Source organism: Lampetra fluviatilis, chromosome 36 (genome assembly GCF_964198595.1).
Source record: "Lampetra fluviatilis chromosome 36, kcLamFluv1.1, whole genome shotgun sequence".
In the NCBI taxonomy this organism is placed as follows: Eukaryota; Metazoa; Chordata; class Hyperoartia; order Petromyzontiformes; family Petromyzontidae; genus Lampetra; species Lampetra fluviatilis.
The window spans coordinates 8,826,003-8,841,471 of record NC_136310.1 but is presented as its reverse complement, the minus strand read 5'-3'; the positions used below and the strand labels follow the sequence as shown (position 1 = coordinate 8,841,471).

The 15,469-nt window shown below is 57.2% G+C and overlaps 1 protein-coding gene across 1 annotated transcript in view; it reads right to left on the bottom strand.

Moving 5' to 3' along the window:
* LOC144945099 (AP-2 complex subunit mu-like) overlaps nucleotides 1-14,643 on the bottom strand; it is a 28,363-nt gene extending 13,720 nt beyond the window's left edge. The window contains 6 exon segments of the mRNA XM_078873357.1: nucleotides 89-227; nucleotides 827-832; nucleotides 5,065-5,147; nucleotides 5,693-5,958; nucleotides 12,343-12,466; nucleotides 14,484-14,643. Of these exon segments, the coding sequence (XP_078729483.1) occupies nucleotides 89-227; nucleotides 827-832; nucleotides 5,065-5,147; nucleotides 5,693-5,958; nucleotides 12,343-12,416 (568 nt within the window). The 5' untranslated portion in view covers nucleotides 12,417-12,466; nucleotides 14,484-14,643.
* Nucleotides 14,644-15,469: the final 826 nt, after the last annotated feature.

Genomic DNA, 15,469 nt, shown 5'->3' with positions numbered 1-15,469 from the left:
GCATCAGGGGGGCGTGTCGCGGCGTGTCGCGGCGTGTCGCGGCGTGTCGCGGCGTGTCGCGGCGTGTCGCGGCGTGTCGCGGCTGCGCCACCTTGGGGCGACATGAGCAGGTTGACGCTCTCGAGCACGTCCAGGAAGAGCTCGTTGCGCCGGTACTTGATGCCCTCCCGCCGCCACCCAATCTGCCCGGTCACCTGGCTCGTGATCTGAGACTGCTCCTCCTTCGTCTGTGGTGGTGGTGGATGGGGGGGGGGGGGGAGTGATGGAGGTGGGGGTGGTGGGGTCAGAGTTTAGGGTTAAACAGGCAGCAGCCCACCCCCCCCCCTAACGATCTGTCGCGTCTGCTTTAGAGGTAACGTACGTCGTGTCCAACAGCCTACGGCATTCCGGCGCAGTGTGGTCATTACCACAGCCCAAGGACTCGGGCATGCAGGAGACCCGCACCGCCTGGGTACGGGAAATGGAGACGCGTGGATGTGTTGCCGAACAAGGACCTCATTACTCAGAGGTCCGTCTGTCCAGATGCCTGGATTTGACCTCCCAAGGCGCCAGTAGTTTGTTCGAATCAACTTTTGTTACCGGAGGAGATTTACTTGATATAACCTTGCTGCCGTGTCAGCAGCGTCAGTAGGGAGCGATGTGTGGGGAGAGAGCAGTGCAGTGTCAGGAGGGAGTGGTGATGTGAGGGAGTGGTGATGTGAGGGAGCAGTGTAAGGAGGAGGGAGTGGCGATGGCCAGGAGTAGTGCGGTGATGCCGGCAGGCGTGGCGGCTGGGCAAGAGGGATGAATGGAAGACGCACAGGAAGCCGGGAGACTCGTCAAGTACCTGGTGCTGAGGTCAAGAGGTCACAGGGCAAGTGGTTAGTCCGAAGTCAGAGCAGGCACCGAGGAGGGAGAAGAGAATACGCAGAGGGGAGACACAAAACACTCACAGACAGAAAAACACACACTCACAGACAGAAAAACACACACACACACACTGAAAGATAGAAAACACACACACACACTCACAAATAGAAAAACACACGCACTCAGACAGAAAAACACACACACAGACAGAAACACACACACACTCACAGACAGGAACACGCACACATGCACACACACTCACAGACACACACTTATTCATAGACAAGCACACACATGGATGTGAACACACGTGCGGGGAGACACACACACACATGTCAGTAAGCTATAGAACTTAGCAGTGACAGCAGGCAGGGTCAAGTACCCTGTTATAATCACTACTTAACTCACTCATTACCATAGTAATTGCCATGGTACAAATACAAGCACAAACATGTCAGGTGTGGGTGGAGTGGGGGAGTCTGGGAGGAGTGGGGGAGTGTGTTGAGAGGGAGAGTGTGTGGAGAGGGAGTGTGTGGAGGGGGAGTGTGTGGAGAGGGAGTGTGTGGAGAGGGAGTGTGTGTGGAGAGGGAGTGTGTGGAGGGGGAGTGTGTGGAGGGGGAGTGTGTGGAGGGGGAGAGTGTGGAGAGTGAGTGTGTGGAGAGGGAGTGTGTGGAGAGGGAGTGTGTGGAGAGGGAGTGTGTGGAGAGGGAGTGTGTGGAGGGGGAGAGTGTGGAGAGTGAGTGTGTGGAGAGGGAGTGTGTGGAGGGGGAGTGTGTGGAGGGGGAGTGTGTGGAGAGGGAGTGTGTGTGGAGAGGGAGTGTGTGTGGAGAGGGAGTGTGTGTGGAGAGGGAGTGTGTGTGGAGAGGGAGTGTGTGTGGAGAGGGAGTGTGTGGAGAGGGAGTGTGTGGAGAGGGAGTGTGTGTGGAGAGGGAGTGTGTGTGGAGAGGGAGTGTGTGGAGGGGGAGAGTGTGGAGAGGGAGTGTGTGTGGAGAGGGAGTGTGTGTGGAGAGGGAGTGTGTGTGGAGAGGGAGTGTGTGTGGAGAGGGAGTGTGTGTGGAGAGGGAGTGTGTGTGGAGAGGGAGTGTGTGTGGAGGGGGAGTGTGTGGAGGGGGAGAGTGTGGAGAGTGAGTGTGTGGAGAGGGAGTGTGTGGAGAGGGAGTGTGTGGAGAGGGAGTGTGTGGAGAGGGAGTGTGTGGAGAGGGAGTGTGTGGAGGGGGAGAGTGTGGAGAGTGAGTGTGTGGAGGGGGAGTGTGTGGAGAGGGAGTGTGTGTGGAGAGGGAGTGTGTGTGGAGAGGGAGTGTGTGTGGAGAGGGAGTGTGTGGAGAGGGAGTGTGTGTGGAGAGGGAGTGTGTGTGGAGAGGGAGTGTGTGTGGAGGGGGAGTGTGTGGGGAGGGGGAGTGTGTGGAGAGGGGGAGTGTGTGGAGAGGGGAGTGTGTGGAGAGGGAGTGTGTGGAGAGGGAGAGTGTGTGGAGAGGGGGAGTGTGTGGAGAGGGAGTGTGTGTGGAGAGGGAGTGTGTGTGGAGAGGGAGTGTGTGTGGAGAGGGAGTGTGTGTGGAGAGGGAGTGTGTGGAGAGGGAGTGTGTGTGGAGAGGGAGTGTGTGGAGAGGGAGTGTGTGGAGAGGGGGAGTGTGTGGAGAGGGGGAGTGTGTGGAGAGGGAGTGTGTGTGGAGAGGGAGTGTGTGTGGAGAGGGAGTGTGTGTGGAGAGGGAGTGTGTGTGGAGAGGGAGTGTGTGTGGAGAGGGGGAGTGTGTGTGGAGAGGGGAGTGTGTGTGGAGAGGGAGTGTGTGGAGAGGGAGTGTGTGGAGAGGGAGTGTGTGGAGAGGGGAGTGTGTGGAGAGGGAGTGTGTGGAGAGGGAGTGTGTGGAGAGGGGGAGTGTGTGGAGAGGGGGAGTGTGTGGAGAGGGAGTGTGTGGAGAGGGAGTGTGTGGAGAGGGAGTGTGTGGAGAGGGAGTGTGTGTGGAGAGGGAGTGTGTGTGGAGAGGGAGTGTGTGTGGAGGGGGAGTGTGTGGAGAGGGAGTGTGTGTGGAGAGGGAGAGTGTGTGGAGAGGGAGTGTGTGTGGAGAGGGAGTGTGTGTGGAGAGGGAGTGTGTGGAGAGGGAGTGTGTGGAGAGGGAGTGTGTGGAGAGGGAGTGTGTGGAGAGGGAGTGTGTGGAGAGGGAGTGTGTGGAGAGGGAGTGTGTGGAGAGGGAGTGTGTGGAGGGGGAGTGTGTGGAGAGGGAGTGTGTGGAGGGGGAGTGTGTGGAGGGGGAGTGTGTGGAGAGGGAGTGTGTGGAGAGGGAGTGTGTGGAGAGGGAGTGTGTGTGGAGAGGGAGTGTGTGTGGAGGGGGAGTGTGTGGAGGGGGAGTGTGTGGAGAGGGAGTGTGTGGAGAGGGAGTGTGTGTGGAGGAGGAGTGTGTGGAGAGGGAGTGTGTGGAGAGGGAGTGTGTGGAGAGGGGGAGTGTGTGGAGAGGGAGTGTGTGGAGAGGGAGTGTGTGTGGAGAGGGAGTGTGTGTGGAGAGGGAGTGTGTGGAGAGGGAGTGTGTGGAGAGGGAGTGTGTGGAGGGGGAGTGTGTGGAGGGGGAGTGTGTGGAGAGGGAGTGTGTGGAGAGGGAGTGTGTGTGGAGGAGGAGTGTGTGGAGAGGGAGTGTGTGTGGAGAGGGAGTGTGTGGAGAGGGAGTGTGTGGAGAGGGAGTGTGTGGAGGGGGAGTGTGTGGAGAGGGAGTGTGTGTGGAGGGAGTGTGTGTGGAGAGGGAGTGTGTGGAGGGGGAGTGTGTGGAGGGGGAGTGTGTGGAGAGGGAGTGTGTGTGGAGAGGGAGTGTGTGGAGGGGGAGTGTGTGGAGAGGGAGTGTGTGGAGAGGGAGTGTGTGTGGAGAGGGAGAGTGTGTGGAGAGGGAGTGTGTGGAGAGGGGAGTGTGTGGAGGGGGGAGTGTGTGGAGAGGGAGTGTGTGTGGAGAGGGAGAGTGTGTGGAGAGGGAGTGTGTGTGGAGGGGGAGTGTGTGGAGGGGGAGTGTGTGTGGAGAGGGAGTGTGTGTGGAGAGGGAGTGTGTGTGGAGAGGGAGAGTGTGTGGAGAGGGAGTGTGTGGAGGGGGAGTGTGTGGAGGGGGAGTGTGTGGAGGGGGAGTGTGTGGAGGGGGAGTGTGTGTGGAGAGGGAGTGTGTGGAGAGGGAGTGTGTGGAGAGGGAGTGTGTGGAGAGGGAGTGTGTGGAGAGGGAGTGTGTGGAGAGGGAGTGTGTGGAGAGGGAGTGTGTGGAGAGGGAGTGTGTGTGGAGAGGGGAGTGTGGAGAGGGAGTGTGTGTGGAGAGGGAGTGTGTGTGGAGAGGGAGTGTGTGGAGAGGGAGTGTGTGTGGAGAGGGAGTGTGTGGAGAGGGAGTGTGTGGAGAGGGAGTGTGTGGAGAGGGAGTGTGTGGAGAGGGAGTGTGTGTGGAGAGGGAGTGTGTGGGGAGAGAGTGTGTGTGGAGAGGGAGTGTGTGGAGAGGGAGTGTGTGGAGAGGGAGTGTGTGTGGAGAGGGAGTGTGTGGAGATGGAGTGTGTGGAGAGGGAGTGTGTGTGGAGAGGGAGTGTGTGGAGAGGGAGTGTGTGGAGAGGGAGTGTGTGGAGAGGGAGTGTGTGGAGAGGGAGTGTGTGGAGAGGGAGTGTGTGGAGAGGGAGTGTGTGGAGAGGGAGTGTGTGTGGAGAGGGAGTGTGTGGAGAGGGAGTGTGTGTGGAGGGAGTGTGTGTGGAGGGAGTGTGTGTGGAGGGAGTGTGTGGGGAGAGAGTGTGTGTGGAGAGGGAGTGTGTGGAGAGGGAGTGTGTGGAGAGGGAGTGTGTGTGGAGAGGGAGTGTGTGTGGAGGGAGTGTGTGGAGAGGGAGTGTGTGGAGAGGGAGTGTGTGGAGAGGGAGTGTGTGGAGAGGGAGTGTGTGGAGAGGGAGTGTGTGGAGAGGGAGTGTGTGTGGAGAGGGAGTGTGTGTGGAGAGGGAGTGTGTGGAGAGGGAGTGTGTGGAGAGGGAGTGTGTGTGGAGAGGGAGTGTGTGTGGAGAGGGAGTGTGTGGAGAGGGAGTGTGTGTGGAGAGGGAGTGTGTGGAGAGGGAGTGTGTGGAGAGGGAGTGTGTGGAGAGGGAGTGTGTGGAGAGGGGGAGTGTGGAGAGGGGGAGTGTGGAGAGGGAGTGTGTGTGTGGAGAGAGGGGATGGGTGAGTGGAGAAAGAGTGGAGTGAGGGGGGGGATCTGGAGTGTGAATGGAGCAGGGGCAGTGACTTGCCTGAGACTTCACTCCCTGCTGTGTGATGAATGTTTTCAGAGTCCCCGTCTCCGAGTTCTGAGGGTAGCCAAAGTCGAGAATCTCTGCGGGGCGAGGAAGCGCAAACACCGACCCGACACGCCAACACACGCACAGCCTTCATGAGCCACGATCGATCCGCTGCTGGACGCAAGGCCTCCCCCCTCAAGGCCGCCACCAACTGTTTAAAGAAACAAAACTAAGTATAACCAGTAAAAACAAAGTTTTTCACTATAAATCCTTTATATGTGTGGCGGCTAGAGTCCTCTCGTCCTCTGGCTTGAGATGGCTGCCACCTATGGGTCAGATGATTGCATTGCACTATTAAGCAATTGGTAATTAAATATAATATTTTTGTCCTAAAAAGTGTTAAATTTTGGAAAAAAAAATTCACGAACATTAATTGTCACGCACAACGAGTCTGTGTGGAAAATGTCAGCTCGATTGGATCACGGGAAGTGGGTTAAAAAACGACCGAAAGATTTGCACGGTCGTAAGCAAGCAAGTGAACTTAATATAAAGGATTTAAAAACCCTGCGGCTGAAACGCGGATAAAATCGCGGCAACTCTTCACGCCGCTTAAATCAACCGCGCACGATCCGGGTCTCACCGTCCAGCAGCTCGTAGATGAGCACGAAGTTGTTCTTGATGTTTTCCTCGGAGATCTTCCCGAAGTAGGAGGCCATGACCTCGCACAGCTTGAGCAGGAACTCGAACACCATGGCGGCGTTGACATTCTGGCGCGTGACGGCCGCCAGCCACACGTTGGAGCGCTTCACGTGGAAGAAGCTCGTGCGGGCGATGTTGGTGACGGGCGAGCGGACCTGCTGCCTCGCGTGGATGACGTTCACGCGGAACGCGTCCACCGCGTTGCGCCTTGCGGGGGGACGGGGGTGGGAGCGGAGGGGGGGGAGCGGAGGGCGGTGACGCATACTCGCACGCGCGCTCGCCAACTCTGATGCCCCCATGGCAAAAAGATCGCCCCCCCCCCTCCCATAGAGCATTTAATAAACTGTTGGGGCGGGTGCTGTTAGCGAGCAGTACCTGTGAAGGCCGGCACGGCACGGCACACGAAGGGAGGTGAATGGCCAGCAGCTACCCAGCGGTGATGTTTTTACACACCGCGCCAACTACTCATTTGAGGCTGAGTCGACCTCGGGGTGGCCTAGGACCAGTTCAGAAAATCGTCACTGGTGTTGGCTGCGAGTGAGAATCGAACTCGGGTCGCCGGGTTCGTAGTGCAGCGCTCTAACCGCTACACTACCGCTACCCCCACACACAGACTCACAACACACACACACTCACTTTCTAGCTCATACACGCACTCCTGCACTCAACTCTTCCCTAACACTCTCACCTCACTCTAAAAAATAAAATATTTACCGGGCAAAACCCACTGAGCTATGAAGTTCTTTTTCAGAAGCGACCTGGCCACAAATGATAGCACAACGAAGTGGCTGATCACGTGGACATTTATAGCAGACAAATACTCCAAACGTGTGTTGATTCTAAATGTGGAGGGGAAAACCAGAGAACCCCGGAGAAAAATCCACACGATCACGGGGAGAACATCCAAAACTCCAAATATACAACAGGCGTCAGGGTCAGGCTCGAACATGACCCAGAGCCGCGCTAATCAAAATTAAACTCCGCCCACTGTTGTAAAAATAAGCAACTACTGTACTGTAGAGGCGATCGCGTAGATTTCGGATTAACCGGAGCAACATATTTGTTCGGTTTAAGCACATGACTTGTAATAAACATTTCCAAGAATAACAACGTATCACTGTTTTTAGATTACTAATTTGGGATTAAGGTAAAATGCACGAGTAATAAATTCATGTCAAAATCTCACGCGGATGATGGAGAGTCTACTGTACATTTTGTTACGTTATTTCCGCAATAATAGTGGTGGCAGTGCCGGAATATCTTAGTAGCAAAAGTAGCTACACATGCTACGGGTCCCGCACTAAACGCTTTCAAGCTATCAATTCCGGTTCAGTGACTCTGCACTTGCTCTATTACAATAGTACTATACTGCCTTCAACTTTTATGAATGACTGGTTAGCGATCTGTCGTATTATCTGGCTGTCTAGAAAATGAAAAAATACAATTACTTCACTACGCAAGTAAAAAAATTGTGTTTTAATATTTAGGTTTTTTTTTTATTTAGGGCACCTTTATAAACATATGCTACAGGCCCCGCACTAGTTTAATCCGGCACCGAGTGGTGGCACGGGTCACTCTCACGAATGAGAAGCCCCTTGGGGTCTGGCTCTCGCGTTCTCGCCCTGGTGAAACAAAGTCCACTTCACGAGGCACATTCCTCTCCGAGGCTCCTTCGGCCAGCGGAGGCTCCTGGGGTTTGTAAGGGTGACGCCAAAAACTCAAACCGCGTGCACCATCTTTCGGGATACGGCAGCACAAACGTCAAAATGAATTTGCGCGGGGGGGGGGGCTGCTACAGAGACAGGAATGCATCTGGAGAGCGGGAGAGGAGGAGGAGGATATGGCGAGCAAGAAGCATGGCGCGAGACCAGAGGTGGGACAAAGTCATTGTTATGCAAGTCCAAGTCGAGTCGCAAGTCATCAAATTCATGATTCGAGTCTGACTCGAGTCCAAGTCACATGACTCGAGTCCACATCTCATAGGTGGGACAAAGTCATTGTTATGCAAGTCCAAGTCGAGTCGCAAGTCATCAAATTCATGACTCGAGTCTGACTCGAGTCCAAGTCACATGACTCGAGTCCACACCTCTGCGCGAGACACATACCTGTGAACTCCTTATCAGCGCCCTAACTTATTACAGACCAATTCAGAGCTTAATGGTCACCCCGTGCCCTTATAAAGCTCAACGTTCATCCTACAAAGTCCCGTCACAAAGAAGAACCACAAACAAATAGACAAAAACAAGTTCTGCCCGTATTGAAATGGCTGTACGCCGTATGGACCTAAAAACTAAATTTCCCTGTACAAGAATACGGGCAAACTGTATGGGTTGACAGGTATGGAGGCAGAGAGAGAGGGGAATTGGGAGGAGATGGAGGAGAGTTGAGATGGCAGAGATGCGAGAGAACCCGGGTTGACAGGAGAGACAGGAGAAGGGTTGGGAGAAGCGGAGAGTTCGGAGAGAAATGGGGAGATTCAATAGAGGGAAGAGTGAAGTGAGTGTGGAGAGAGTGTAGCTGGGAGGAAAGTCAAGAGAGATGAGGGAGGGGGTGAGAAGGGGAGAGTGGGAGAAGGGAGTACTGCCAGACGCTGCCCACACGACTGGACTCCCGCAGTGCCAATGCAGGAAACAGGAGGCGTGCTGCCATGACAACGGACCATTCCAACACAAACGCAGGAAAAGGAGGGCGGAGAGCGGGGGGGGGGTTAGGCGAGGAGGGGGAGGAGGGGGAGACGCCATCCCCGTCAGCTGCGGTGCTGCTGACTCTGCTCAGCTGTGACAGCCCAGCAGACTCTGGGAATTGTTTGCGTGGAAATGACAGGAAGCCGGCAAAAAACCGCGCCGCAACCATCAGCTGTTTCTCCACCAACGAGCACTTGGTGACTCAAGTTTCATGAATTCCGGACGCGACTAACATCAGTGGGGAGCAATTTCTGAATGGATCCAGCGCCGTGCCCTTCAACAACAAGAGGCACCTAGCAGCGCGGCGAAGAATGGGCAAACACTTGATGCAGCAATCGTGCTGTGACGGTTCCACCTGAAGACGGAAGCTTGCGTTGCCTCCGAAACGTCGCGATTTATTTTTTATTTTTATTAATTTTAATTTTTTACCTACGTGACTTTACCGAAAAAACCTCTGTATTGCGTTAATTCTAGAATTTATCTTACTTGATACAGCTGTCGTGCTGTGACGGTTCCACCTGAAGACGGAAGCTTGCGTTGCCTCCGAAACGTCGTGATTTATTTTTTATTTGTATTAATTTAATTTTTTTACCTACGTGACTTTACCGAAAAAACCTCTGTATCGCGTTAATTCTAGAATTTATCTTACTTGATACAGCTATCGTGCTGTGACGGTTCCACCTGAAGACGGAAGCTTGTGTTGCCTCCGAAACGTCGTGATTTATTTTTTATTTAAATGTTACTTTTATTAATTTGAATTTTTTACGTACGTGACTTTACCGGAAAAAAACCTAAGAATATAATGGTCAAACAACCCGGTGGGTCCAGGAGACGTCAACCACCTCGCCCCGGTATACAGGAGGTCATGGGTTCGATCTCGACGTTTAGATTTCCACTTCACTTCGCTAAATTCAAGCAATGGCACGAAACGTTTTAAAACTCCAGTCAAACCTTCGCTCTGCGCGGGGTTCTGGATTTGCGAGTTCCACATACTCGCGAGTCACTCAATGCCTGCCAACTCCCCATTCGTGACTCGCCAGAGGTCGCAAACGGGTTTTGATTCCTTACCCGTACCCGGCCGCACCAGGGTCACAAATGGGTACCCGTACCCGGCCAGGTACGGGTACGGGTACCCGTTCCCTACCCGTACCCTACCCGAAATGAGTGACAAACGGTTACTCACCAGTGACTCACGGCCTACCCGTACCCGGCCGCACCAGGGTCGCAAACGGGTACCTGTACCCGGCCGTACACGTACCATACCCATACCCGGCCGGGTACGGGTAGGGTACGGGTATTGGGTACCCGATTGCGACCTCTGGGATGAAGCCATGTTACAGGCGCAGGTGGGTTGATTCTAGGAACTTGAATTGCGAGAAGAGACAAGACGTTGGGAAATGAGTGACAAACGGTTACTCACCAGTGACTCACGGCCTACCCGTACCCGGCCGCACCAGGGTCGCAAACGGCTACCCTTACCCGGCCGGGTACGGGTAGCCGGGTATCGGGTAGGGTACGGGTATCGGGTACCCGGTTGCGACATCTGCGACTCGCCGGGCTCCAGCATCTGCCGCGAGCGCCCGTCGGTGTGTGCCAGACCACCGACACCGGGGCGGTGCGAGGCCAGAACGTTGTCGCGTGTGAAACCGTCTGCTGCGAAGATTAGGCCCGGACCCCCTCGGTTGCCCGTTTAGTCAAGTCTCGCAGTAATCCTGCTATTGTGAATCTTCACTTTACGTACGTACAGTAGATTATAGATTTGAAGCTTTCGTGACTGCAAGGATTCATACTCTTAGTTCTTTCGGTAAAGTCCACCATGAAGGAAAAAAAAAGAAATAAAATTAATAAAACAATAAAATCACGACGTTTCGGAGGGCAACACAAGGTCTCCGTCATCAGGTGGGACCGTCACAGCCAGATTAGCTGCATCAAGTGAGGCAAGGATTCAAGATGCAAGCCCTTAAATGCAAGTTGAGGGGGGAGGGAGAGTGGGGGGGGCTTATCAGAATGTGGTAGCCAATGAATGGAACGTATCGGGAGGGGGGGGGGGGGGGGCTAAAAAAAGGCACTACTTACAGTAGACTCGGTTACACGATTTGGTATTAAACGAGTCGGCTGCGTCCGTTAAAGAAAGAACACGAATGCAATCGGGGAAAGTGTTGATGGCTAGCGGCTCCCCAGAGTGCTGAAATGATAACAGCTGTGCGGGCGTTTGTTAGCAAACATCCCTGCGCCTCACGAGGAGTCATCCTCCAGAATTCCTCACCATCACCACCACCCTCCATCGCCATCAATAAAACATACACATCGTTATTTACGTATCGCAGCCATTGCTATTAAACATTTACCATTTCACTACCTCCGTTCACTCGTACCGGGAACGTAACCCCATCCTTCCCATCGGAACAAGCTTTTCCACGCTCGCGAACTCCGCATTCGCGAGTGCTGTCAAGAACGTAACCATCTCCCCCCACCCACCGCAGATCGAGAGAGGGGTCACACTGAAACAGCTTCTACCACCAAGTGAGCATCTGCAGCAGGGTACACGTGGGAAACTCCAGCACCTCAAAGGGACCTCTCTAGGGCAGGGGTGGTGCACTGCTTAGGGCAACAATTACAATCAAGGCGCTCTGCCCAGTCACGTACCACGGAGGGCGCGGCTTGAATGAGAATTGGGAACAACACGACAACAGCAAACACATTCCTGCGGAGGGAGCTGGTAGGAACGTTGGGTTGATCGGTCAATGGCCAGGGTCAACGGCGGCGTGGTGTATTCCGCAAATATGCCCGACTGTGAGGGCGGGCACAAGCCGGCGTGAGTAGCTTAAACGTTGAGTTTTATAAGGGCACCACGAGGTGACCAGCCCCTCCCCACCCAGCCTCACCCCCCACCCAGCCCCTCACCACCCAGCCCCTCACCACCCAGCCCCTCACCACCCAGCCCCTCACCACCCAGCCCCTCACCACCCAGCCCCTCACCACCCAGCCCCTCACCACCCAGCCCCTCACCACCCAGCCCCTCACCACCCAGCCCCTCACCACCCAGCCCCTCACCACACAGCCCCTCACCACACAGCCCCTCACCACCCAGCCCCTCACCACCCAGCCCCTCACCACACAGCCCCTCACCACACAGCCCCTCACCACACAGCCCCTCACCACACAGCCCCTCACCACACAGCCCCTCACCACACAGCCCCTCACTTCCCTCCACCACCCAGCCCCTCCCTGCACGACGGACGGACACAATAATCCCCTGTGGGCTGGTGTAACCAGGAGGTTCCTACCAGTAAAAGGTGTCACTGTTGCTGTGTCACAGCTGTCTCGTGTGCGTGAGGAGAGGCAGGGAGGGTGAGATGGAGGAGGGCGGGGTGAAGAGATACAGAGATAGAGTGATGGATGTGAAGTGATATCATCGTGAACTCCTGGCCACAACCCAAGCCCTATGAGGGAGGGTCAGGTAGGGAGGGAGGGATACAGAGGGAGGGGATGGATGTGAAGTGATATCATCGTGAACTCTAACCCTGGCCACAACCCAAGCCCTAGGAGGGAGGGTCAGGTAGGGAGGGAGGGATACAGAGGGAGGGGATGGATGTGAAGTGATATCATCGTGAACTCCTGGCCACAACCCAAGCCCTATGAGGGATGGTCAGGTAGGGAGGGTGGGATACGGAGGGAGGGGAAGGATGTGAAGTGATATCATCGTGAACTCTTGGCCACAACCCAAGCCCTATGAGGGAGGGTCAGGTAGGGAGGGAGGGATACGGAGGGAGGGGATGGATGTGAAGTGAAATCATCGTGAACTCTAACCCTGGCCACAATCCAAGCCCTATGAGGGAGGGTCAGGCAGGGAGGGAGGGATACGGAGGGAGGGGATGGATGTGAAGTGAAATCATCGCCAACTCACCCGATGTCATCTCGGTAGACGCGGGAGATGAGCACCTCCCCCTTGTGGTTGTAGATGAAGAGGCCCCCGATCATCTTGGCGGATTACAGGGGGCTCCTCCTCATCCACGCGAAGCAAACACCTCCTGCACACGCGGTGTGTGTGTGTGGGAGGGGTGTAATTGTTGTGGTTGGTTGTGGATGAGTGGTTCGGTGGTTGTGGGGGGTGTGGGGCGGAGGGAGAAGGGGGCATCGCAGGGTTAACTCTGAATCCACATGCTCCGGGCTTGACCAAGTCTCCCGATGCCGCCTGCAAAGCCGCTGCCAACGAAGTCGACTTGAATCGTAGTGATCGCGACCAGGAAATGGGGTTGGATAGGGGTCAGGATTGCTACCAAGCGGACATGATTTCTCCATCAACGTGGGTCTATCGACACCGTCTTAGGTGCGGTACACAGGACTGCACTAGCGTTCAACGCGATGCCACAAACACACAAATTAAACATGCCTTCCAACCGAACACCCGATGCCATTTCGCCGACAGGATGGGAGGAACGCAACCCCACAGTGTGGGCACCTCGCTAGCCGAGGGGGGCCCTGGTGAGTAGAGGGGGGGGCCCGGTCAGTAGAGGGGGGGGGGTCAGTAGAGGGGGGGGGGGTCAGTAGAGGGGGGGGGGGGGGTCCGGTCAGTAGAGGGGGGGGTCCGGTCAGTAGAGGGGGGGGTCCGGTCAGTAGAGGGGGGGGGTCTCGGTCAGTAGAGGGGGGGGGGGGTCCGGTCAGTAGAGGGGGGGGGGGGGACCGGTCAGTAGAGGGGGGGGGGGGGGACCGGTCAGTAGAGGGGGGGGGGGGACTTGGTCAGTAGAGGGGGGGGGGGGTCTCGGTCAGCAGAGGGGGGGGGGTCCGGTCAGTAGAGGGGGGGGGGGGGGGACCGGTCAGTAGAGGGGGGGGGACCCGGTCAGTAGAGGGGGGGGGGTCTCGGTCAGTAGAGGGGGGGGGGGGGTCTTGGTCAGTAGAGGGGGGGGGGTCCGGTCAGTAGAGGGGGGGGGGGGGAACCGGTCAGTAGAGGGGGGGGGGGGACCCGGTCAGTAGAGGGGGGGGGGGGTCCCGGTCAGTAGAGGGGGGCGGGGGGCCGGTCAGGTAGGGGGGGGGGGGGCCGGTCAGTAGAGGGGGGGGACCGGTCAGTAGAGGGGGGGGTCCGGTCAGTAGAGGGGGGGGGGTCCGGTCAGTAGAGGGGGGGGGGGGGACCCGGTCAGTAGAGAGGGGGGGGGGGGGGGGGAGTCCGGTCAGTAGAGGGGGGGGGGGGACCCGGTCAGTAGAGGGGGGGGGGGACCCGGTTAGTAGAGGGGGGGGGGTCCGGTCAGTAGAGGGGGGGGGGTCCGGTCAGTAGAGGGGGGGGGGCCCGGTCAGTAGAGGGGGGGGGGCCCGGTCAGTAGAGGGGGGGGGGGGTCCGGTCAGTAGAGGGGGGGGCCCGGTCAGTAAAGGGGGGGGGGACCGGTCAGTAAAGGGGGGGGGACCGGTCAGTAGAGGGGGGGGGCCCGGTCAGTAGAGGGGGGGGGGGGGGTCCGGTCAGTAGAGGGGGGGGGCCCGGTCAGTAAAGGGGGGGGGACCGGTCAGTAGAGGGGGGGGGGGTCCGGTCAGTAGAGGGGGGGGGGATCAGTAGAGAGGTGAGACGCGAGAGGGGGGACGGGGGTCAGTAGAGGGGGAGGGGGTCCGGTCAGTAGAGGGGGGGGGGTCCGGTCAGTAGAGGGGGGGGGGTCAGTAGAGGGGGGGGGGGGTCAGTAGAGGGGGGGGGGTCAGTAGAGGGGGAGGGGGTCCGGTCAGTAGAGGGGGGGGGGTCCGGTCAGTAGAGGGGGGGGGACGGTCAGTAGAGGGGGGGGGCGGTCAGTAGAGGGGGGGGGTCCGGTCAGTAGAGGGGGGGGGTTAGTAGAGGGGGGGGGGCGGTCAGTAGAGGGGGGGGGTCAGTAGAGGGGGGGGGTCAGTAGAGGGGGGGGGACCCTGTCAGTAGCGAGCGGGGAGAGGCCCCCGGACCTCCCGCGGCCGCCGCCATTCTGGGCCCCGCCCGTCGCTCCCGCGAGCGGCACCAGAAGGCGAGAGAGAGAGAGGGAGAGAGAGACAACAACAACAACCTCGCGGCAACCTCCACGAACCTCGAGCGCACCACACCTGAGGCTCGGGAGCGAGCGGTGCAGGAGTAAGAGAAGTCGAGCGAGGCGGCAGCAGGAGGAGGAGGGTGGAGGGGGGTGGAGGGCGCCTCTCTCGCCGCTTCCCTCAACGGCGCCGCGGCAGCAGCAGCAGCACGGGGGGGGGGGGGTTGGACGTGGGCCCCGGATCCTCGCGATTGGTCCCGCCCGCGTCACGTGCCCCCCTTTTCCGCAGTCACGTGACAAATGCCGCACTTCCGGCAGCGCGCGCGCACTTGGGCGTGAGGGGCGGGGCCTTATGAGGGGCGGGGGGCCACGTGAGGGGCGGGGCCACATGAGGGGCGGGATCGTGTGAGGGGCGGGGCTCTACGGGGGGCGGGGCCACGTGAGGGGCGGGGCTCTACGGGGGCGGGGCCACGTGAGGGGCGGGGCTCTACGGGGGGCGGGGCCACGTGAGCGGCGGGGGCGTGTGAGGGGCGGGGCCACGTGAGGGGCGGGGTCGTGTGAGGGGCGGGTCTTGTTTGAGGGGTGGGGCCATACAGGGCAGGGCCTGGTAATTCTAGATTTGAAGCTTTCGTGACTGCAAGGATTCATATTCATAGATTTTTTTTACGTGACCTTACCGAAAAAACCTAAGAATATGAAGGGCCTGGTAAGACCACCTCTTCTGTACTTAACTCACCTGGTATCGTCAATTAAGGACAGCTCACTGTCCGCAGGTGATTTGCTCGTTAGTTTAGGGGGCAAATCTTCCAGGGGGTCTGGGGTCCCCCACCCCCCCCAGAAAAAAAAAATCTAAATTTGAAAAAGAATTTCCTGCCTAAAATATTAAAGAATTCACTAACACATAGGATGGAATTTTTATTTATTTTTAACAATAATGTCTAATAGTGTATTGCTGTTTTTTTTCTTTTTTTTACCTTTCATTGTTTCATTGTATGTAATGGCAAAGATTAGGGATTTATAAAGTACAACCATAACCACAATCATATAAACAGAAATATTTTT